Source organism: Fulmarus glacialis, unplaced genomic scaffold, assembly GCF_000690835.1.
Source record: "Fulmarus glacialis isolate BGI_N327 unplaced genomic scaffold, ASM69083v1 scaffold3020, whole genome shotgun sequence".
Taxonomy (NCBI): domain Eukaryota; kingdom Metazoa; phylum Chordata; class Aves; order Procellariiformes; family Procellariidae; genus Fulmarus; species Fulmarus glacialis.
In genome coordinates, this window is record NW_009186887.1 from 12,915 (window position 1) to 37,797 (window position 24,883).

A 24,883-nucleotide genomic window follows, 5' to 3' on the forward strand; every position below is an offset into this window, starting at 1 on the left:
GACTACTAAATACTGGACAGCTGACTTTGAAAGGGTATTTCTGTGAAGCAGATTAGTTAATAAAAAGTGAAATATCTGTGAGAAAATGTGGGCAACGTTTATTTTAATTCCTCCAAAATCTTGTGTTATGCATATGCCCACATGTACCCATGCACACAATGTACTAAAATAAAAAAGTTTACACCATGTCATATCAGAAATTTGAGAGTGTGTAATACATAAGAAAAATGTATAAGATAGCTGTTCTTGGAAATCTGAAAACTCTATTCGTTATCATTCTTATGCATATCTAAAAAGCAACCTAGCCAAGTTACAAAACATTTCTTATGATGTTGTGATTTTTGCGGTTAAGGAATCAGGAACTGACAATATGTACATCAAGCTTAAATGGCTTGTGTATGTTACAAGTATAAAGCAGTAGGCAGGGTAAGTATGACAAATATACTGAAGTCCTGACATTGCAAAATCTTGACCAAAATAAACAAACAAAAAATGACCCAGAAATCATCTCTATGATAAGAGAAAAGACATTTCACTTTTTGTGAAAGAGAAGAGGTTTCACCATCCCTGCCAGAATCTTGGGTAGCTGGGCAGCAATCACCTCTGACATCATCTCAGGGAATTCAACACTCAGTGCACGGGACTGGAGAAATGTGTTCAGACAGAAGAGATGGAGCTGTTTCACTAGCTGGATTTAATAAAATACAAACATGATAAATCAGGCTAACAGTAATGCAGACAGATAAACATGCTGTCAATCACTTATACATCCATCAGCTGACATCATTATATACCTTCCGCTGTTATTCCTTGAATTAATAATGTGGGTACTTGTCATTACCTATTAAAATATCCTCCCATGGCAGAAAGTCATACATATAGCTAAATGCTATGTCATATAAAAACAGTACCTCACTAATATTATAAAGTGTTATCATCGTCACTCAAGGCATGTACCATAAACAACGGCAATTACTAAACAAGTATTCAATCTTTCATTTTATCCTCAGGTTCAACACATGTCTCCATGCCTTGTTTACTATATGCTATTCAAACATTGCTCTGAGGGACAGCATTTACTATTTCCTTGTGAGCTTTTCCATGGTTCTGATTATGATCATATCTGGGTATGTTGCAAATATTAAACTCCATAGGTCCTTGTCCCTTGAAAGCAACTGCTTAATATATGTGACTATTTCACCTTTTCTATCTTCTCTGAGAAGTTCCAATTTTATAGAAGTTTTTTTTTTAAGACTTGTATCATACTATTTCTGCTATGCTAGGCTTTAACAACACACAGTGTCTCCAGTGTGATTATCTTTTCCTTCTATCTCCCCTCACTTTATCAGCCTGAGCTGAAATAAGGACTTGAACGAAGATATTCTATGGACCAAACACTACCCTAACCATCACTTTGCTGGGTGTTTTGCAGCAAGCCTCACTCACTCACTTCCACTAAGGCTATTTTACTTTAAGTATTTGAAATTAAGAGATTGACTCTACAGCCCACCACTCAGAAGAGTTTTCCTCTGGATGCTGTGACACTCAGATTGCGAATTATTACTACAGGTAAGGCAGGAAGACCTTTTATCCCAAGCAAGACTGATCCAAACAGGTCCCTTGAGCACAGGACTACCATGAGTAGTATACTGGCCAGGACTTGTTTTTGCAAGTAAAAGGTGACTGACTGAACTCCAGGGAAGGGTTTAGCGCTGACAGTCCCAAGTGACGACTGCAGTCTGACTACCAGTAGATACTTAAAGTTAAGCTCCATATCCTCCCTTCAGAATTTTCTATTGTCTACCTTCATCTGTAAGGATGCTTTTCGTACTTGTCTCATTCTCCTTTTGCTGGTATCTGAGACGATGTAATAGCTAAATAGTGAATGTGAGTTCTGTGGAGAGCAGATGATGACAGAGAGGTTTGTGCAGTGGATCAAAAGACTCCAGACCACCTGGTGAACCATGTAATTATCAATATTGTTACCTCTCTTAACTCCCATAAATGGGATACTCAAAGGGGTTTTTTTCCCCATCAGAAGGGGGAATTAGTGACAATGAAAGGTTTTAGATGAATAAATTAATTTATTCATGAACAATTAAAATAAAATGCAGATTTGCTGAGTGCAGAAGAATACAAACATGCAAAGACCCCATCCTTCCCTGAACTCCCTGCGAGCTCCTCACACCCAGCACTGAACTCAAAAGCACTCTTCCTAAACTATCTTAGTGCCGCTTCCCCAGCGCTTGCTAAAACCGTCAGGTATGGCCCTGTACCTCTGCTTTTTGCCTCTCGCAGAGATACACAAGCCATTACAAAACAATATTCACATGGGCAAAGGTTTACACGAAATGTCATTCCTCAGTTTCAATGGATGTTAGGCCAATAGGATACATGCTGGATTCCAGAGATGTGGAAAGGATTCAGCTGCATCTTTTAAGACACTTATGAATCTCTATGATATCACCACTAGAGTTCTCAAAGATTACTCAATTCCCAAATATAGACAGATACTGAAAAAATGGCATAGAATATACACATAAAAGTAGTTGAATTAAGGTTGCAAAACCAATCTTGGTTGTCTTTCTCTAATTCTTAGTAGCCTGACTTTGCAACTTGAATTGCATATTCTGTACCATAACTGTACTAGTTACGTTACAGAAATAATGAAACAAAATGGTAGCATTGTTTCTCAAATACTTAAATCTTCTATACCATATAATATATTTACAATATATATTGATGCCGAATATATAGCTATCTATTCTATACACAAATATACACACTAAAGGAAAAATGTAGGGGTTTTTCTTTTGTTGTTTAGAAATGTTGACTAGCTACTTTCCATAAAATTACTTTTAAGAAATACTAGTTCCTTCTTACATAAAAAGCAAAACACATTAACAAGTTAACTTACATCATGCATGGAATCCATCAATTTTGTAAGTTGATAGAAACGTTGTGAGTTGGCCACAACGCCTTTCTGGCGCAAACCAATTGCCTTCACCAGTTCTCTAATGTAACTCGTTCTCATCTCATCAAATTGGCTTTGACTTCTTAGACCTTCCAAAGGAACTAAAAAGACAGTAACACTTGCGTTGCAATTTATTCTGAAGGCAATGAGAGAAATTTAAAGTACAGGAACAATTTATAGTATGTCACGCTGTGCAGTGCAATTCATTATTATACGCCAGGTACTTCTTCCCGTTCAACAGTTACTCCAGAAACAGTGATATAATTAGTTAAAAGGATATACCAGCAACAGTCAGTCAACTGTGCTAATTGCTGATGTCTAGAAATAGCCTTAAGCTTCAGCTACACCTGTCTGCTGAAAAGAAGATAGCCAAAAGAACCACTCCTGTCCTTGAGGAGGCTGGCTCGTGTTTACACTGCTGAGGGTCAGCCCTCTTCATAGCAGATTTATGTTTGAGAGCTCTAGCTGGACTGCTTCAAAATGGAGTCAAGGAATGAACTAACAACTCTTAAGTAGCAAAGCATCCAGGGCTCAGACCTCCTGTTTGGACCTCTTTCACTTAACAGAAAAGATGTACTATCAGAGTCTTAAATGTGAACAGCTTTTAGAGAAATTAGCAAGGAGGAGCAAATGGTTGAACTCACTCTTTTAATGGTCAGCCGTGAGGACCAAAATGAGGACAGAGAGAGAACGTTGAGAAAAGAACCTGTCAGTGACTGCTAGTGATAAGACCATATTTAATCACTGATGATAAGTGTTGGTAGCATTGTAAGGAAACAGGCGTAAGCTCTAGACTCTACTTTCCTTTCCAGAGTGTAATACACAAGTCTTACAATTTATGTTGTCAAAGGCAACTAAGAAATGAAAAACTTGAAGAAATGAAACTTGAAAAAATATTCCCATCTGGCAGTCAAATCTAAGTCCTTGCTTCACTATAATAATCATACATTAAAACATGGTCTAGTTTCAAACATACTGTTTTTGAAAGAGCTGTTAAATTTCTTCCCCTTTCCTTTCTCTCTTGCCAATGACATTTCACACTGCAACGTCACATTTAACATTTCGTATTCTGACAGCAAGCATGAGGGGAAGGATTCACCTCACCAAACTTTAGACATTTTACAGTATAGGCATCTCCATCTGGGCTAATTACCACAGCTTGCTGCATTTTTAGTGGGAAAAATCAGGCAAGTCTTGGGCACAAGGCATGTTCACTGTTTTAGAAGTAGCTTTAGAAAGAGATGAATTATGCTGTAGAATGCTTATTTTTCTCCACAGACTCTAAAAGAATGTCATAGGGACTAGCTGACATAGTTAAATAAATTGCATGCTAGTTATCTGGGTATCTAGTACATCTTCAATCTGGTATCAGACCACGACTAGTATCAGGCCACAACAGATTTCATTTGCATCTCTTAAAAAAAAAAAATTGAAGCTTGGTTCATAATGACATTGACTTATTCAACAGTGTAACACCTAACTTCCAGGTGATTTGTCACTTTCTGGAATTCTCTGTACAATGCACTGTATTGTTAGATACCTAAGAATGGAATTCTTAAAACAGAAGCCACCTAAAAAGCAGCTGGTTGCACAGGGGTTGGACCTAAACCCATTCCCTTAAAGAGAATTAGGTAGCAAACCCTGCACGGAGAGAAGCACCGCTCTCCATTTGGAAATCATAAACCCTGTTCTGAAGTCAGTTGCCTAAGTCATGTCTGGTTCCTGAGAAGAGGGTGAGGTGGAAGGAGACACTTCAGGCAAACAGATTAAAATTAAGTGTCCCTCATCTCCAGCCCAGAGAGAGACAACAAAGCAGAAGTTCAAATCTCTACTCGAGTTAAGCAGAAGTCTCCTATTTCATAGGAGACTGCCCACGAGAGGAAATGATCCAGTTTGCCAAGGATGTCTCTTGCTCTGTGTCTCCTCAGACAAGTGAATATCTGGGGGAATGAGGGAGACACACATACAGAAAATAGCAAGTGTCTAAGCACTGAGACTGTTATGGAAGTCAGGGTCTGACTAAAACAGAATTCAAACAAAAATAAAAATAGAAAACAGAAATTGTGACTGCTTCCACAGAAGCTTCCATTTATAACACCATATCTAGTATTAGTCCAGCTTTTAGGGATGCCATGTTAGATTTGTTTTGGCAGCTGATGGAGATGAAATGCTGGATGAGGTGGACCATTGGTTTGACTCAGTATGGCCTCTCAAGTCCAGACAGACAAAGGAGGTATCTGAAAGTGTGCCTGTCACATCTGCACCAAGGGTCTGAACGGAAGGGAAGAGTTCTGTTTTGTGGAGAATGCAATGTGCTTAGGAGTAATACAGGCAGAAATACTCACAGTGGGGAAAAGTTATGTCATGGAAAAAGAATAGCTTAATTTTCAAAGCCTGGATGGTTCTGGGTATGTCTAACAGCAGAATTACAGACACCTATGAAATCTTTTTCATATAAAGTGACATTCTGATGGAATTTAGGGTTAGGTGGATGCTTTCTTTGACTTATGTCTCTAAAACAGCAGTTAAGTCCTTCCCTTGTGAATTAAGTTAAAAGATCTCTTCCAGCAATGCATGGCCTGTTTCCCAGAATTCTGCAAAAGCACAGTCACATTCCTGCCTAATCACAAAAAGTTCCACTAAGCTATTTATTTGAGTGGAGAATTACAATGTCTTACATGCACAAATGCAATTTAAACACAGGTAGCCCAAATGCTCCTTCCTCCAAATACATGTAAAGAATGCGGATGCTTTTATTCAGCGGCAAGAACCCAGCCAAAATCTTATGCAACGAGATTTTGCAATTCCTCTAAATCAAAAGTCTGGAAAGTGTCACAGCTAAAACTAAACTTGCTATATACTTATTTCTCTCTTTTTTGGCATAGCTCTACTTTCTTAAAACAGTCTTTCTGAACTATTCATAGTATTAGTTCCTAGATGTATGTGGGCACTTTTGGGGCACTACTACGACACAGCATATTACATATAGTAAACGAGGACCTGTAAAATGGAAACAATTGCAGAAAATAAAAATGTTGGTCCACTTTTTGCAAAGATTAATTCTGCTTTGAAGACAGCTTTAAAACTGTCACAAGTACAATATAAAGAAAATGTCTAAGCCACAGCAAACTCAATGGAAAAACTGTAAAATCAAAAATAATGTTAAAAATTAGGCCAGGGTTTCCATTCAGAATTAGAAATGTATCAAGACTGACATTTAGTTATGTTTAATACAAATTACTGTTTCTTTGAAATTATATAAAAAGTAAAAAACAGTTCATCTAAATAATAAATCAAACAGAAGACAGAATGAGAGACTAAAAGTTCAGACTTGATTTACTGTTAGCATATGAAAGCTTGAAATGGCCATAGTTTCACATTTGAAGAGGGTTAAGATGAATACCACAACTAAAATAAAAGTAGTCTTAAAAAACATTTTATAGCAAAAATGAGGTTATATGGGTTTTTGAAAATAGTTTTGTGGAATTATATTTATACAGTACCAAAAGTTTACTAAATGTCTCAGCAACAACGGTTAGGTATGTTCCTTTTCCCAAAGATCTGACAAATTGTTTTTTTCTACGAGACAATAAGTGCAGGAGAGAACAAAAAGCAAAACTCATCAGCAGAGGTAGAAATACTTTCTTTTTTTAAACTCATTTCTTGCTTATATATAAACATATCATCTTAAAAATGAGTTTCTGAGCATTCATAAAGAATGGTAGCTTGATGAATACTGTTAAACTGATGCACTCGTAAATGAGAGGGATTGGACAATTGCAATGTTTTTTTGAATGTGATTTGAACTTTGTGGGACAGAAATGGAGACCTGGAATATCACAAATGTATCTAAATTTCACTGAATTTTAAAACTTCCCTCTAAGGTTCAGATAGACAAGGGAGTTCATTTTGTGATAAATATTTTCCACATTGTTTTCAAAATAGGAATACATTCAAATTCCAACAAAGCAATTGGAGTTATATCAGAGAGGGATTTTTGTCCACATTATTTTTATTGCTTTAGCAGGGCGTATGGTATTTTGCTATTATTTTAGTAATTTCTATGTTCATATGAGCTAAATTTAATCTTTACTGCTTATGTTCTGCTGAGACTAAGTTTTTTTTAAGCATGAGCTTATGCAAATACCAGTCAAGTACAGCTTAAGAGGGAATAAATTTTAGTTCCTTATCTTTTACTAAAATTTTGTACAACCAACAAGCAGGTTATGCAGGATTTGCACATCTCTCCTCTGACTCCATAAGTGTGTAGAGAACCAAACTTCAACATTCTTCCAATTATATTTCTCGGAGGTGCTTATTCTTATTTCTAATAGCACCTGTATAATTTAAAAACTTTCTATTTGTGGATTCATAACTAACAATTACAGCCTCGGCAGATGTACATTTTAGTATTTTAGAAAAGGTTTTGGAAGATAACTTCACCAACTACCACATTTCCCATTTAAAGTGGAATGCAGCTGTATGCTGGATTCTTTAAAAGATGTGTATGATTAAAAGTGACCACTGATTTTGTTCTAGAGAAACAAACCAAAGAAAAACATTTCCATTTGTTTATATCTGTGCTAATCTTGACCTATTTATAACTATAAAAAGTTAAATAAATGTTAGTATTGTTTGCCATGCCCACCTCCCTAATTCTTTTGAGTAAGCATGCTTTAAGTTCTTGGCCAAGATAAAGCCTTCAGTCCTGACAATTTATTAAATATTTTTAATATATTTCTAAGGCTTGTAAAGTTTTTTTTTATCTGTGTAGAGTCATTTAAGCTGAAGAGCTTCCAGGCAGAAATACTGCACACTTGATCTGAAAATGTGTAATACAGTATAGCTATATATCAAAAGGGATCCAACATTTCCCCGGTGCCTTTATACAGAATAAAACCAACAATGAATCACAAATTATTTGTTCCTTATAAACACTGGAAAAAATATTTTTAGGTCTTAGAATACTGACATTCCTCCTAAAGAAGTTTCCATTTGCTAAGCCAGATAGCTTAGCAATTTTCAAGTTAAACAACATAGTTCAAAATTCTTTTACTAGTGATATGTTACAAAGAAATAAAAGAACCTACTTGTGTTGAGAAGTAACAGTGCTTTCATACATAGGAACTCTTCTTGGCTAACTTGAAGTCTGACAAATTCCTGTGGGAGTTGCCACATGGATAGACACAAGGAATAGAACGATGATTCTTTCATCCTCTGTCTTACACCCAGAAAAGGTAAAAAAAATTTTAAAACATGAAAATAAAGAAAAGGAGTGGCTCCTGTACTAATTGCTTGAAGGAAGTGCCTTGTTAGCAGTTTAATTACCACATTACAGAAATTAAAGAAAGAGGTTATACACATAAACTCATAAACAATTTTCTGACTTTTTTGCACCTACACTAGTTTTTTAATCATAATGAATGTGCTGATATTTTGGATGTTTAATCTGTTACTGCTGCCCAGAAAAAAAAACCTTGGAGACTATATAAGCTGGATGCTAAAAGCCAAAAAAGAAGATTTTTTGTTAATTAAAAACACCCTAATAATTAATGTGAAATACTTTCTTCTTCTTTTAGAGGTTGATAGATTTTTACATTCTCTGAAAAGATTTCAAAGCATAACATTGAAGATAAACCTGAAAGTTTATAGAAAACTTGTTCTTAGGTTTTGCAAAAATGTCTGCATCAAAATACTTTGTTGCAAGTCTATCACTGTACTGCTAACAGCAATGATACTATTTTGTAGCATTTTTTGCCATTAAAGAAACAGCTAAAAATGTTAAATGTAAATATATACAAAAACTTAGACATTAATAGAGCCTTACCTAAACTCCTGCAGAAGTAATAGGACAAATCACACAAGGAAATACATAAAACTGTTTAGTTTTTTACAGCACTTCAATCTTACTTTTCTCTTTGAGATTTTGGTATACTGAATATATTTTATTGCATATATTTATTGGGAAATTTTCAACTGAAATTACTGCAACAATAGCATTTCCAAGCTTGTAAACTAAACTGAATTAATTGTACATTAATCTGAAGATTCAGTAATATGGGCTAATTTTACAAAGCTGCATCCCGATCCAGATCAATTAGGTACAATAAGTTTAAATTTTGCCCGTTCCCCTTACAAAGTTCAGATCAGTGTTCCAACCTGACTGCAGATAGTACTGTCAGCAACGAAAACAGAAGATATTTTCCATGAACAAAATACTTCTCTCAGTGCACTGAGTTTTTTTCTTCTGTTATTTGAAGTGTTACTGTTATCTTAAATGAAAATTATTTCAGCTTTGTTCAACATCTGGTATTTCGCACCAGCTCTTAAATGACTTAAACATAGAAATGTAATCTGTTAGATCTGAAAGGACTGGTACTTCTATAGCTACTTTACAACTCCCTTCCTATTCCTTTCTGGTAGTCTCTGTTCCTAAGTGGTACCTATGAAGGGTGACAGCAGCTTTCAGGGTATGCTTAAATGCTGTTCTTTTAGTCATGTTTTCAGACACTGCAAAGTATAAGTAACAGTAAATCCTTGTAGGGTTTTAATACTAATTCATGAAATCATCATCAAATTAACACTTCTGGCTTTGTTGGTCTGAAATTGATGCTACCAAACAAGTCATTCCTAAGGAGCACTACAATTCAGTTCACTAAATGGCAGATTGGCTGTGAAACAATCTTTGGATTGCAGTTTCGTGGTCATTTTGAAACAACTCAAGTGTGTGTTGCCCCTGTGGAAGGAATTTCCATTATCTCTTTCCACCTCTAGGTGTGCACTCCTGCTATTCTGGCATGTCCATCTGGTGAGGCAGATCAGGGATCACCTCCATCTGCTAATTAATGGCTTTTTCTGGGGTATTTCTCAAGCATATAATTTCCTTATCTGTTTGACAGTGCAGCCAGGTAGAGCTTGATCCAGCTTAAGTGAAATCATGGGGATGCATGACCAGGGCAGGGAGGCAGGTGGAGCTGCCTTTTTTGGCTGTGTTCGGCACTCACCTTTGCTTAAAGTGATGATGAAAGTACAATCTTACACATCATTGTAGACAAGGAAGTTGCTTACATTTTACTGATCTAAAAGCTAACTTATTTCCCAATAAATAGTTGCAGCTATGACTTAGTGTGCCGGTTACTTTTCATGTCTAGCTCTTTGTTTATAATGTTTCTAATATGACCCTGATGAGATGTTCTACAACCAAGAGAAGGTGTGTTGTCAGTCATACAATGTAGATGGTCTTGAGCTGCAAACAAAAAGCGGTCTCTGAGGGATTATAATCAGGGTTCATAAATCTCAACCCTATTCTTGAAGAAAGTCTTCTTCACAAGGTGGCAGCAGTGGTCCACAGGGTAATACCCCAGGACATGATGTTACTGCCTAAAGCTGTCTCACTCTGTGTTCCTTCTGAATGTAACCATAAGATATATCACAGACTATGCTGGGACAGAATACAGTCAGAAGTTCTCTCAATCTCATCCCTTCAAAGTATTTCAATTTGTACAGCATAATTAATACACATGGGAGAGGAAAGAATTCGTTACTCTATAACCTCACAGTGACTTATAGTCATCTGGAAGAGAAAAGGTCAGGAGCTACAGGGCCAGCTCCACTGAATACTTAAAGAACTTCACTGGCAAGAACCTGCATGTCTATGGATTTTAAATCCAGGTGCCTAGATTTCTGCAAATCCACCTCTTAATCCTTAAACAGGTATGTCTTACAAGAAAACCTGTTTAACTTTCATCTCACTTCACAGTAGTTTTTCTAGGATTTTGAGAAAAAATAACTAAGAAAAATGTATTATGGAAAAATAAATAGGGAGATTAAATTATGTTTTACTGTTCCTGGAAACTTCCCATGTATTATAACCAAAGTATCTAAAATTACAGCTTTGATAATATTAATTTGCAGGGCTGAAAAACTGACAAGGACTGAAATGAAGACTATCTGAATTCATCAGCATAGTAAAGGAAAATCTAAGCCAACAATCCTCGCCCTCCAACCAGAAAAGAGCAGTCTCACGTATTTTATCCTTGATATTAAAATTCTTTCTTGCTAAATTATTACAATTTTCTAACAATAAATGTACTTTAGAAAAGCAGAGTTTTATCAGAAAGCGTCAAAACTGAGTATTTTAGACTATATACAAACTATTTGCAAAAACCACCCAAACAACACTGACCAAAGAAAATCCTACTTAGTTCAATCTATTAAACATCAACTCATGTCTTATTCATATGAATTCAGGTAAATCTTCTGACAGCATCATTCTTTTTTTTATTATTTTTCTCTTAGATAATTAAAATATTATTTGAACTCCTTTTGTTTGGCCACGTCAACAGAATATTTGGGATTCCCACAAAACCTTTCCCAAAGTTACTGAACTTTCATATGATCAGAGGACCTTCCTCTGCTGTTGGTTTTGGAACAGAACAAGTAATGAATGAAATCTTGGCCTCAATGAAGTCACATTCTCATTGACACAAATAAGTTCAAAATGTCATTCATATTATGCAACAGCAGAGTCTACTTACTCATTTAGAATCAGATCTGGTGCAAAATATAACATCTGACCACTGACATGTTTGTATGATCTCCATCCCATTGCAAAAACCATTAGACTCATCCAGGAATACTGGATGAGGGTTATCTGATCATCAATATGTAAATTCCGAAATCCTGGAAATAAAATTAAAAGTTAAAATACTTTATAATTCTCATTTAGACAACAGTTGAGAAGGTGTTCTGAGATTACAACTTTGCGTTATAAAACTGAGAACACCTAGAAAGACAAGTGCTTTTGGGCATGTAGCTCAGAAGTTTGTGAAGTTTCTATAATAACCGGCTATCTCACTTTGATAGTTAACCCCTTGTCTTTTTGTTCTGATCCAGTATTTTGAAATGATCAAACCAAAATTAACTTTAGCAGTCAGAAGTGACTATTTCAGGAAATAGGAATGCATCTCATTTTCCTTTGGTAAAAATATGACAGTTTGTAACATGATCACTGTAACCAACCCTTATTTAATATAGATAGCTTGGACTCCAGTGTTCTTAACAAGAGATACACCTGTAATACAATAAACAACCACATATGAATATCTTTCTTGCATTTAACTAAAGAGAAGAGTATTCAGTTGTGTGTTTGCCTTTGATAACTTTTGCTTTTCGATAACCTTAAAGATTGCTATGACGTATATGAGTCAATCTAACAGCTTCCTGACACTGAAAGCAGTGGTCCTGTTCTTCATTACCTGGTCCTGCTACCTCCTTCAAGCAAGCTCTGGCATTCATGCCACCCCTCAGTGAACTGGTTCAGCTCATGAAGCCATCAGAAAACTACAGAGAGTAAAAAAAAAAAGGTTTGTTTTCTTCTCATTTAATGAGATGAATCAGTTCAACCAAGAGGTCTCACAAGCACAAGCTGCAATGGGGAAGAGCAGCGATAGGGACTACCCTTTCCTGCAGCAGTGAAGCATCAAATTTAGCTCACGTGAAACCGTATTTCAGGCTTTCTGGTCAATATATTGATTATTATATATCCCAGGATCAGGCCCCTATGACCATGCAGCACATGTATATACCTAACATGAATTTTTTTTGGAACAGTCTTCGATCTTCATAAATTCAGTTACTTCTCATTACCAGTCTATTTGTGAGCTGCTTAGTCCTAACTGATACTATTTATTACAAATTTTCTCTGTTGCTTTCAAAAACTCATTTTAGTAAGAATAGGAATAAAGAATATGCAGAAATATAAACATTTTTTCATAACGAAAGAATGAATAATAGGGTAGGAGGGGTTAGGGTGGAAAGGCTGCTATAACGATCACATACAGGAACTCTCTTGGCTTCCGTTGTTTTTTGGGGTGAGTCTACATATTTAGATGCTTTCCTCTAAGAGAGGCCTCCTATTAAAATGTATTTGATTGGTGCATATATATTCTGATGAAGTGGAAGGTTAGTAATTTTAGAATTTGTTAAGAACTAATTAACAGGCAGACAATAATACTCTCTTTTGACTGCTCATCCTATGTCATATTTGCTTATCTAGAATTCACTACATATAAGAAGTGCTATTACCTGGTAGCAATTTAGACCACTTGACTACACAAAGAAGTTGCCTCTCACAAAGATGATTTAGACTGGTCAGCAAGGAACTTGGTGTTTCGGGTTTTGTATTGTCATAACCAGCATAGACAACTTCTGGCTCAATGCCTCGTAGAACACTTATCATTGGGGGAACAAACTGTATTTCTTGATTTGGAGAAAAGGACAGCCTTTGGGTTAGAGATTGGCTTTCATCTTGAAGGCTTGCTGGCTGCTGGAGTGCAACATCTAATGTTCTCACAACCTTAATTTTGTTAAACTTTTTAAATTTTCGACCTGAAAAAGAAAATTGTTAATCCGTTAAAAAGAATTAACCAGAAACATTAATATTTTCCAGTAGTACTGGATTACACTTTTAATCTATAAAAGGAAACTAGAACTGTCTTCTGAGTAAGTTTTCTATTTTTGACTATTTATATAATTAAGAAAAAATCATGGAAAATTCTTAAGAGTTTCTCCCTCCATATCCTCCTCCCTTCACTAAGAGATGAATGGCACCCACCCATTAAAATTATTGCCATGAATTCTAGGTTACAGTAACCTCATGAAGTGCTTTCTGGTTCGGTTCCCACTGTTCTATCATATGCCGACAGCTGAGCCAGCTGGCTGTACAATCCAGTTTCTATTCAATGTTAATTAACGATACTGTTTCTTTTTTCTCCCTAATACTCAGAAACAAAAATGCTAGTAATTAATTACTACACAGAGAAATTCCTTTCCTCCAGTTCCATAAAGGCATTTCAGTTTCATGGCTAAATTCTATTTTGATGATCTGTAATGTAATATTTTCCTCCTGTTTACCAGAAGGAAAATGGAATTCAGGGGATGAGTGAAAAGCCAACAAATACTGTAAAATCACATGTCAACACTTACAAACTCTTCACTTTCTAGAGAATAATTTCTCTTTCTCAGTATTTGCAATTCTTATTTCCATACTGCAGTAGTTTGAAGAACTAACTAAAAAAAAAAAAAATATAGTTGAACTGCTTTCCCAAAATAAGCACAGATACTACATCTGCTACGGCTATGCAAACATACAGAGCTCTAGGTAGCAATTCTTCAAATTTCTTCCATGGAAACAGTCTGGAGGTGCGCACCATATAGACACAGAAAAACAAACCTTCAGAGGCTGAAAGACAATAACCCTCAGTAACATCTTACCATATTACATATTTCAATAAAAAGGCAAATCCATGTAGAGGTGGCTGCATGGAACACATGCACTATAAATAGACCCTCAAAGGTGATGAAAACCCTGTCATATCATTAAATTCCTCAGTTCTGCCAAACAAGTTTTGCCTAGTGAAAAAAGGATGTCATAATAAACAAAAAATACAATAAAGATACTGGTATTTATGGTCTGATTTAGATGACAGCGGGACAGTAAAAGAGATGCAGTGTGACTGCAAACAAACGGTAAATCATTCTGCCAACAAAGAAAAATAAAAAGTTTACATGTTTCAACCTTAAAAAAAACAATAAGGAGACGGTTCTGCTCCAAGAAAGCGCAGAAATCACATAAATATTTTTACTTGTTGAGGTGTTGCATGCTTTAACAATAGAAAAAGAGATGCACCAAATTTCACTAGATGAAAAGAAAAACCATGCCTATCAAATTGCTAAAACACTGAGAAACTACATTATAAAATGGCAATATGCAAAAACCTCTTGTAAGTACAGGAGGTGAAAGGTAATAGAAGCATAACATTATGCATCTGTTTGGTTGAATTAAAATCCAGTTTACAACATGCATATCAAATTGTCTTTTGAAAATGGTACTTTTATTTACAAGTGCTTTTATTAGACAAGGGAACTTATGACATCCTAACGGAAGGAGACAAAGACTTCTCCATCTCTTAGTGCCTTCTTTTTATTTTAGTTAAAAGTAGTGCCACACTGTCAGAAAGTACCCAGTGTACCAAAGAGGGCGTAGGACACTGGAGTAGGGAAGCACACCTAAACTTCAGCACATGCTCTGAATCCTTTCTCAACTGTTTATGCAAGGAATCGAAAGATGCTAGCATAGTCAGACTAATCTATTACTTTACTCCTTGGGAAGTCCCTGTCTTCCAAACTACACACTAGAACAGAAAGGTTTGACAAAAACGGCTTTACTTAGGAACATGCCTATTCCATTTTCTTCAGGTGCTCCTTTATCATAGAAGATAGTAAATTTTATGAAAATCCAGTGCCTCCATTTCGGAAGACCTAGGATGGACACTTTAGAGAATTAAATTGACCTTTGCAAAACATTCATTAGTACATGGTTAGCACAACTTCAAGCAAGATTAATACATCAAACATAGAAAGATTTCTTATGTTATTTCTAAATATTTTATACAGAACAAATTCTGTTACTGAAATTAATTACTCTTGATGTACACTGGCATAACTGGAGGCAGAATCAATCCTCTTGTTTGTGAACCAGACAGGATTGAGCAGATGAACACAATCTAAAAAGCCAAAATCTGCTTTTTAAAAAAAAAACATTTGTATTATCCCATCATAAATATGCATGTTTTTTCCTTCATACGAAAAAGTTGTACACAATAGTGCAAAACTTCAATTTAAATTTAAAAAGTATTTAAAATCCAAAGGGAGTATATTAAACAAAATTTCAAGAAACACACTTTATTGATAGTATAAATACAAGTGATGGGCTCTGCAGTAACACTATCATGCAGTGAAGTCAGAGGCCATACTACCGCTAACTTAACTGTGAGTTTAATTAGCTTAGTATGAAGTGCCCCAACAATCTAATGCTCGTTTTATCACTTATGGTAAGAATACAAATATTTCTCATTAGTGACTCCTTAGTAAAGAACAAAACACAAACTTACACCTTATGTTACAGCTAAACCAAAAAAAACCCCAAAAGAATAGACAATATATTATGACAAGGGACCCAGGGTCAATTTCTATCATAACAAAGCTATACATAGTCCTAAACATGCTGGGAATTTCCCAGTAAGTATTGTTTAGGCATGAAGGAAAACAGAAGGAACAATGCATTTGATAGTTCATAAATAATGATTTCAGGTATTTTCTGAAATAATGGCTTCAGATACTTTTACAGTTCAGAGAACAAGTAAAGAAAGAAACCAAACAGAGTGCTTATCACATGGAAATGTTAGTAGTTAATAAGTACCCATGTTTCCAAGTGATTAAATGTATCAGAATTAATGTCACACTGGCTTGCAGAATTGCTTATGTGTTTATTTCTAATTATGTTGCTTAACAGCCACCAGTGAAGCAACTCCACTTGTTACCTATGTACTGAAGAGGTGACTACTAATAATTCACAGCAAACTTCACCATCTACAACAAGGAGACTATGTCAAATTAATTTGAACTCTTAAGGACATATGGAATACAACAGAGATGTGACAATAGCTTAGTTTTTCAATTGCTGCTTACAAAAATATCCAGATAATTTCCTGCTGTAAGATAAACAAATGTTTCCACTTAGTCCTATAAAGTGTAAAGAATATTAATCCACTCTGGCAACTGTTCATCTTAATATTAAAACCTGTCTGTGCATATTTAGACAGCACACCTTCTCTTTGTGACATTTTCACTAATTTGTTTTAAGATAGCCAACCATCAAGCAGTTTCTTAGTACTCGCAGTTCCCTCACCCTCGATTACTTTAAATAGCATGTGTATAGTGTTTGTGTACTACATGTACATAAGAAAACATAAAGAAATGTAAAAAATAAAATAAAGAAATGTAAAAAATAAAATCTACTTAATCTCATCATCAAATACATTATGATTTTCTCCTTAATACATAATTCTGTATTTTAATATTCTTTTAACTAGGTATACAGAACCATACTGCCAATCAAACATTACTGATAGTAGACATTTCATATTAAAATGGATTTCTAGTAAAAGTCTATCTCACTATCTTTCTCCGTACCCTGTAATCAGGTGAAAAATGTCAATATTACTGATCGTAGACATTTCATATTAAAATGGCTGGATTTCTAGTAAAAGTCTATCTCACTATCTTTCTCCGTACCCTGTAATCAGGTGAAAAATGTCAATGATTTATTCTTGACAGAACACTATGGCTCTGACTTTAAGGTCACTATGCTCTGATGTTTTTTATACGAGAACAAGCTATGTACACCTTAGAAGAGTGTATACAAAATAAAGGAACAAAGCAGCAAAGCAGAAGTAATACATCTTGATTTTAATAAACCCCTTGATGCTACCGCAGAAAATATTACCTGGAAAATTAATTCAAATTTGTCTCCATGTAATCATTGCAATGTGAAAGCTGACTGAAACAATGAAGAAAGCGATAATTTAGCAATACAGCAGAACAAGGAATCTGTGATAGTCAGGCTGCGAAAATTAGATTCACTGATGGGAAATAAAAAAGCTAGGTATTTGTTTGTTCCAAGACCTGACACAGCTACCTGCTATACTATTAGGCAGAAGATTAGAAAGGGGATAGATTAACATGTCCAGTTATGCGATGATAAAACTCAAAGACAATTAACACTCCTACAGAGAATGATAATTAAGGAATTATGAAATACATGTTTTCATTGATACTTTCTTTGTATATATTAAGAAAGAAAAAACAGTCCATATAGTGAAATCAGTTACTAAAGTTATTTGTTGCTATCCTATAATTTACTTACAACTTACTACTATTTATTTTAAAACAATTCAGGTTCATTTAATTGCTTTGAAATTAGGGTCAGAAAATGGAACTGTTGTCAATGTAATATAATATTATTCTCTATCTATATGGTTGCCACTCAGTAACATTCAGTGCAAGTGTACTTCTCCCAGCAGTAAATTTAATTTAATCACTGTAATAAGAATCTTTAGAATCTTATAGTTAACATCCTGTAAAATCTTAGTCTTTCTCACCTTGATTAAGCAATATTTGAGGTCTGCGTTTAGTAACTGAAAGCTAGCATTAAGAAACTAAGTAACAGGAGTAAAAGAACAAAAGTATATCTATGTAAGTTTTGAATGGCAGAAACCTGAAAATGCACAAAAAATCTTAAAATATAATAGGCTGTAAACACAGGAAAAGATTTAAAGTATTGACAATTCTGATTAGTCAAAAATATTCAAGGATGTAGCTAAGTATGTAATTTGTTTCACAAATTGGAAATTTGCTTATGGACACTTACGTCCTGGGGAAAATTAACTAAGCTCAGTAGTATCCCATATATGAATCATACTGTGTTATCAGCTCGGCAAGTCATGGGTAGGAAATATTGCTCATGTGATACAATAAAGGAAGTATAAGAAATGGCAGAAGGGCAAAAGTAAGAAGGATGATAGTAACAGTAGAAAGAATATTATGGTTAAAAGCGTACCTTGAGTCTTTTTGTTGTTTTGAATTTTAAATCCTCATTTACAAATAATATAATCTCACCCTAGTTTTCCTCTTTTTTTTTGCCTACATTTGTCTTTTCTTCCCCTTTCAGTATTAAGCGCTCCATTTCAATCTGCATAGAATAGCTTCCTAATCCACCTGAATGGTTAATATCACTACTCAACCTGATGCAGCTAAGAAGGGACCAGAGATGCCACAGTCCTGTCTCCATTTGATATTTCCTTTTTTCCATTGCCTCAATGTTTTCTTCTTCCTATTTGCTGCCAGAACACTTCTTTCCAGAAGATGGGGTAGGTGGGGACATCAGGGCAGAGATCTGATGAGATCCCATGCCCCTCTGAGAACTAGAGGAACTAGACTGGAACAGTCTCCTCAAAAAATGGAAGACAGCTTTGATTAGGTATGTTTAGAAAAGGGCTAAACAACACAACAAACTGGCTAGATAGAACAACCTACCTCTAAATACAAAGAAACTATTCACACTTGCTTAGTACTAGCTGAGAAAAAAGGTGATCCAAAGAGAAAGAGGAAGTTTTTACTCTCTTCCTACATGATGCTAAAGAACTAAGTGTCAGAACACCCTTATCCTCAGGTTTTGGTTTCAAGTATGAGGACATAACATCCTCATATGAGGACACACTAATGAGGACATATCATCTCATAAATACTGCTAGCGAAAGCGTCCAACTTTTTCTGTTTTAGGTACCTACACCCAGAGCAAAATATATATATTAAAAAATACTAGGAAAACTAGCATCCATAAATGTATGCAAAATATAGAACAAAGTCAAGCCTTCTGGCTACTTCTCCTATGTAGAATTACTATCCAGAACAATGGCGAAGCAAAAGGACTAGATGATGCTAGTGAGTCATCACACACTCTTCTGCTTGTTGAAACAGTGCTGCTTGTGATGTTAAAATACTTGGAGTTTACTTATTGGTATTATCCAGGCTATCACACATAAAAATTCAGGTTAGATCATCATCAAACTCTAGGCTGTGCAAAACTCACAGCCAGGAATAAATTTTTGCCTGTATTAATTTACACTAGTTAGAACCATAGAATGGTTTGGATTGGAAGGGACCTTTGAAGATCATCTAGTCCATCCCCCCTACCACGGGCAGGGACATCTTTCATAGATCAAGTTAGTCAAACCTCATAAGACAATCTTACAAGTTGCCCCAAACTTTACAAGACACACATTACATCTGCCACCTCCTCCTTTCCCAAGTCTCCACTCTTACCACACATTTTCCACAGCCCACTCTGGACCCCTGCCTCTTTGGCTTTCTCGCCTTCCAAACCTGGGGGACTCTTCTGTCACCTGGGCAAACAATCCTTCAGGTTCAGGGTGAAAAGTCTGCCTTTGTAGCAATATTGTTTCTTTAATGCACTCCTACCCCAGCTCTAAACCACCACTTTTCTCTGAGAAGGATCCAAAGAACATGGTCTCTTCCTTTCGTCCTTCTTCTCCCAGTCCAGTGCCACCAACATGCTTGTCAGCTCCATTTTTTTTACTGAGAGGCAGCACTGACTGACTAAGGTGCAGGAAAGAGGGAGAGACAGTAACACCAATTAGATTGATGGCTCTCGTTACTCTGTCTCCAGTGCTGTGGGGTGAGAGGGATGCAGTTTGCAGAAGACGACTCAAAGGAGAGAGCACTGAAGGTCTAGGGAGGTTCAGGGGTACAACACAGAACACAGTCTATACTGCAGCATCGCCTCTCCCTCCTCTCATCCTGCTGGCTGTTCCCTGGAGCTGCAGCACTGTTGCTTACAGAAGATGAAGTACCGAGAGCCAGCAACAGCTCCTCACTGGTTGGGAACTACTGATTTATATCAGCGTTAAAAGTATAAAATGTAAGAATGACACAATGGCCATGTGTGCAGAATACTCCAACTCCATACAATATTACAGGAGCTTAAAGCATACAGCTGTGCAATCAAAATGTCAGTCTGAAAACTACATACACGTTTTAACTTACGAATGAACACAGATTAGCAAGATAATGAACTTAACGTACAGTATGTAATCCCAGTTCTTCCTTCAGGGATAAAAACCAATACATAAAATGCAGAGAAAGAAATGTTTGATGCACTAAAATAAATTATTTTAGAGAGAAATCAGGTTTTTGTCCTTCCTTTTTTTTTAATTCCCTTTGAGAACATATTCTTTCTATCATCTTTATATAGCCATTTTCTTACAGTCTTAGCCATGTATTCTCAAGCTTTGTGATGATCCAAAACTTTATATAGCTAAAGTTCTCATGAAAAATATGAAAAATAACCAGGAAAAGTATGCATCATTCCTGCATGTTGGCACAGCAAAACTTGCCATGTGACTACCTGATCCTACACCACTTCCTCCCTGTAGGTCTTCAAAGGCATAATGCTCAATTTTGATTAATGTTACATAAAAAAAGCAAATCGGTTACAGCAAGAATTAATAGAAAGATGGGAATTCCCAGCATCTAGTATGCAAATTCTGTAGTGTTGGTGCAACCACTGCCTGGCCCTCTTCAGTGGAACAGGGGGATATAATTTTGTTGACATGTACTGAAAGCAATGATGGAGAGCACAACAGAAAAGAGAAGGGGATAGTACTGATTCCTGATTTTAGTGTCAATCTCAATTTGCTTCTTTATTTTTTACCTAAATCAAATCTTCTGATCCAAAATTATTAATAAATACACACCAAAGACACAATTCCTGCCCTTGCAAGAAAATGAGTATAAGGGTACACAGTAGGAGAGAGAGATTCTTAAGAAAGGTATTTTTGTTTCAGGATTTCCAGACTCATTAAAGAAAAATTATAAGGAATTTTAAAACATCAGGTAATTCTTCCAGAAATAACATTTTAATGTGGTTCTTTCCTTTACAGTATCAAAGTAATGCTGTTTAAACTCAACAGATTGAAGGTAGTGTTCTTGACTGCCTATTTTTCTGACTCAGATTTGTAAAGCAGCTCACCTCCCAGGACCATACCAGCTTGACAGCACTTCCTCAAGCGACATGCTGGACAGTTCTTCCTACGAATTTTATCGACTATGCAGTCATTTCTTCCAGCACATAAATAGTTGTGCTGCCCTGTCGGCAAGAGAAAAACAGGATTAATGCTATGTTTTCTAACATGACAAAATTATTTCTGTGTATAAATGTTCCAAAAATAACAGAGGATTCAAAAAAAGTATACTTGAACCATTAAAGACTCCTTCATTTTATGCTAAATTTCAAATAATCATGTGTTACTATTTAAATATAATAATTTATTTGGCCTATTTAAGAGTGAAACTCCCCATCTACGAAATTCCAAAATAATTAGCAGACAGTATGAACTGCTTAAATTATTGTACTATCAATATTTCTTAAGTAAATCAAGCATGAGAACAGACCGATTCATTTATTTCAAACTTATTTTTCTTTTAAGTTATTGTTCCTGATTTTAAAGTACTTATGTAAATTTTGCTTGGATTGATGTGGAGTTTCTGACAGAAGACTGAATGAAGAACTTGGGGCAGTGCAAAAAGGAGCCCTTTAAGCAAAGTAAATTACCTCTGATGGAGAAGCAGTTTTGTACTAGACTTGCTGAAATACCAACTGAACAGATGCAGCCAATGCAGCCACAAAGGACAAACAGAAGGCGGCTGTAACTTTTTGGTTTAGGTTAGCTCTTAGTTTATTGTTTAATTCTGAAGGACTCGGCTAGGAAGAGCCTGTCATTACTGCATTAAAATGGAATCTTTTTATGAAATTAGCTTCCAGCAGAGCAAAAAATTGAATTCAGCTCATATCCTGACATTTTTTTGAACACAAATTTCAATGATCCTTCCAAATTTCACTTGAAGAGAATGAAAAAAGTATACTTTTATGCTCTGGTATAATAATGATAATTTCTGTGATTGATTTTAATTTTGGATAAGTAAACAAAGCTAAGTAAGTACATAAGTAAGAAGAAATCAAAGCTAATTTTCACATATCCTTTCAAGTTAAGCCCAGGTTTACCCTGTAAGTTGTAACTTTAAAATCCTGCCTGTTTGTGCACATAATCTTCTATTCATTTCAGTGTCTTACCAGTACCTAGCATGAAAGCGTGAAAACAAAAAAAAAGTATTTATTTTGAGAGCAACAAAATGCATCAAAAAAGTATGGACAAACTACAGAAGTACCAATATCATGGATACTTCCTTCATGGAATATTGTGGATGTGGACCTCCAAATATAACAGAAATCAATACCAAACCTTTTAAATTTTCACTAATTTCTAGATCAGTATTACTCTGAGTTAGCCATCTGATATCACCAGTAGCAAACAAATCTGAGATTATTCTACTCAGATGCTGTTATTCAGCTTTCTTTATAACCCTATTCTGTTCTTTCTCTGCATATAGTAAAATGAACAACTGTTCACCAATAATTGTTCTTCACAGAAGAAAGATAAACTGAAAACGAATCCTCAGATGAAAATGCAGGAGAAAGAAGAACATTCTATTCTAACAAAGGCAAAGAGCTAGTGCTAAACCAATGTATTTGTTTCTGTGCTAACATTTTTTTTTAGATAATTAATTTACTTCTTACCCATACTTTTAAGAACAACTTGTTTGGTTTTAGTGAAAGAAACCTGATTGCCTGAAACTCATTTTTATAACAGTTTCTTTTTTTTTAGAAAACAATGGGTAAATAAAAACAGTTGCCTCACTCATTGCCTGGCATTTAAAAAGTATTTAGTAATGCAGTAAACCAGAAGAAATTCTTTTACTTTTTCCCATTAATTCTAATCCTGGTTTCCTTCTTACAGGAAACATTACCAAAAGTAACCAAATGAATAAAAATCTGTCTTGCTTTTGGCAGCAGACCAGCAAACAAAACACTTATTTTGAACACGTCATCCTTGGGATTATTTGCAGTTTTTTCTCATCTTGCTTTGCCTTTATTAGTTACAAAAGCATTCAGTCTTTTGATAAGCAACAACAGTTTTAAAACTCTGTTTGTTTAACTAAAATCTATAAAGCATCAGATTATTTCTGCACTGTGGCATTCTGATGCTTTAACATACAGTTAATTTACAAAGCAACACTTAAGCGTAGGTTAAGTTTTGTTTGTGGGTGTCTTGGTTTTGGGGGTTTTCTTTGGTCCCCTGAAAGGCACCTCTCTGGACCTCTTTTCTAGGGAATCCTTTGAGTCTACACAACATGGTCTGAGTCCATAAACCCATGTCCATTGCAAGACCGAAAAATGGACTATGTATTTCCAGTACGGCAGTAAATGTTCACAAGCAGCATACAATGCTATAGGCATTCAAGTTGTACTTTTCCCCCTATAACGACACAGAAAAATGCTGATCTACCAAAGCCAATGCCATATCGCGAAATGATACTCTTCAAGCATTGAGAGAACACTTATGTTTATACGTTCTAGAATGATGTCAGTATTTAGAATTTGCTCCTGATACCAGTATGAGATTTGCATGCTCAACATCCAAGTGCGTGCTCTAACTGCTAAAGGAGGCTAAGGAGTTTGGGTAGAAGCAGTAATGCCAACACTGTTCCTGCTGGAATGGGAAATTATCTGGAAAAACAGAAGTTAATAGCTTGATTTATACTGATACACATTTAAATAGCCTGTCTTATTTATATAACAGTGTTTAAATATTATGCATCTAAGATTAAGGATTACAAATCAAGGGTGCAATACATCATTGTAAAATTTTAAATTTACAGTTACACATTTAAGTTTAACTACAGGTCTTAAAAACCTCTTCATAACTTCGGGGTTATCAGTAGATCTAACTTCCACTTCAACTGAAAATGCATGAATTACTTCATCATTACATAACAACTCACAAACTGCTTATTATAAATCCAAGATTGAACAAAATTTTTCATATTTGCAAAACAAATTGTAAATCAATCACAATTATGAAAACTACTCCTCAATGTTCATATATTCTAGAGTTTAAGATTAGACAGGATTAAATAATCTCTCTGTCCAGTGCATATCATGGAATAAATGAAGTCTGTTACTGGAATTTAGGCACAGTAAGAATTTGATCTTCAAAAAGAGAATACTATTTCCATTTTTATTTATTTCATAAATCCTATTTAAAAATCTAACAATGACCAATGACCTAATCTTTATTATGTCTTCACCTAGTTTATTTCTTCCATAAAGCCTCCATGATACTAGCATAAAAAAAAAAGCAGCAAGAAGCAGCCAAAACCCTGCCAACCCAACCCTCCCATGAGCTTACGGTCATAAAATCTCAGGGACTTATTGATTCTTACTGTCAACCACTTCCTTGTTTTCAAGACTATAAAAAAGCCACAGTCATATCGTGAGCTTGAATCACACCTTCATGTGAGTTTTCCACTCCACTTACCTCTATCCAATCTCTCCCCAACACCTCCCATTCCAAAGTGTATTCCATTCAT

At 35.4% G+C, this 24,883-nt stretch overlaps 1 protein-coding gene across 1 annotated transcript; it reads right to left on the reverse strand.

Moving 5' to 3' along the window:
- Positions 1-532: 532 nt before the first annotated feature.
- PGR (progesterone receptor) lies at positions 533-24,883 on the reverse strand. The gene is made up of 7 exons (XM_009572936.1): positions 24,832-24,883; positions 21,426-21,542; positions 13,061-13,363; positions 11,512-11,656; positions 8,065-8,195; positions 2,918-3,075; positions 533-688 (listed from the first exon to the last, which is right to left on the reverse strand). The coding sequence occupies exons 1-7, from the start codon at positions 24,881-24,883 to the stop codon at positions 533-535; spliced, it is 1,062 nt and encodes a 353-aa protein (XP_009571231.1).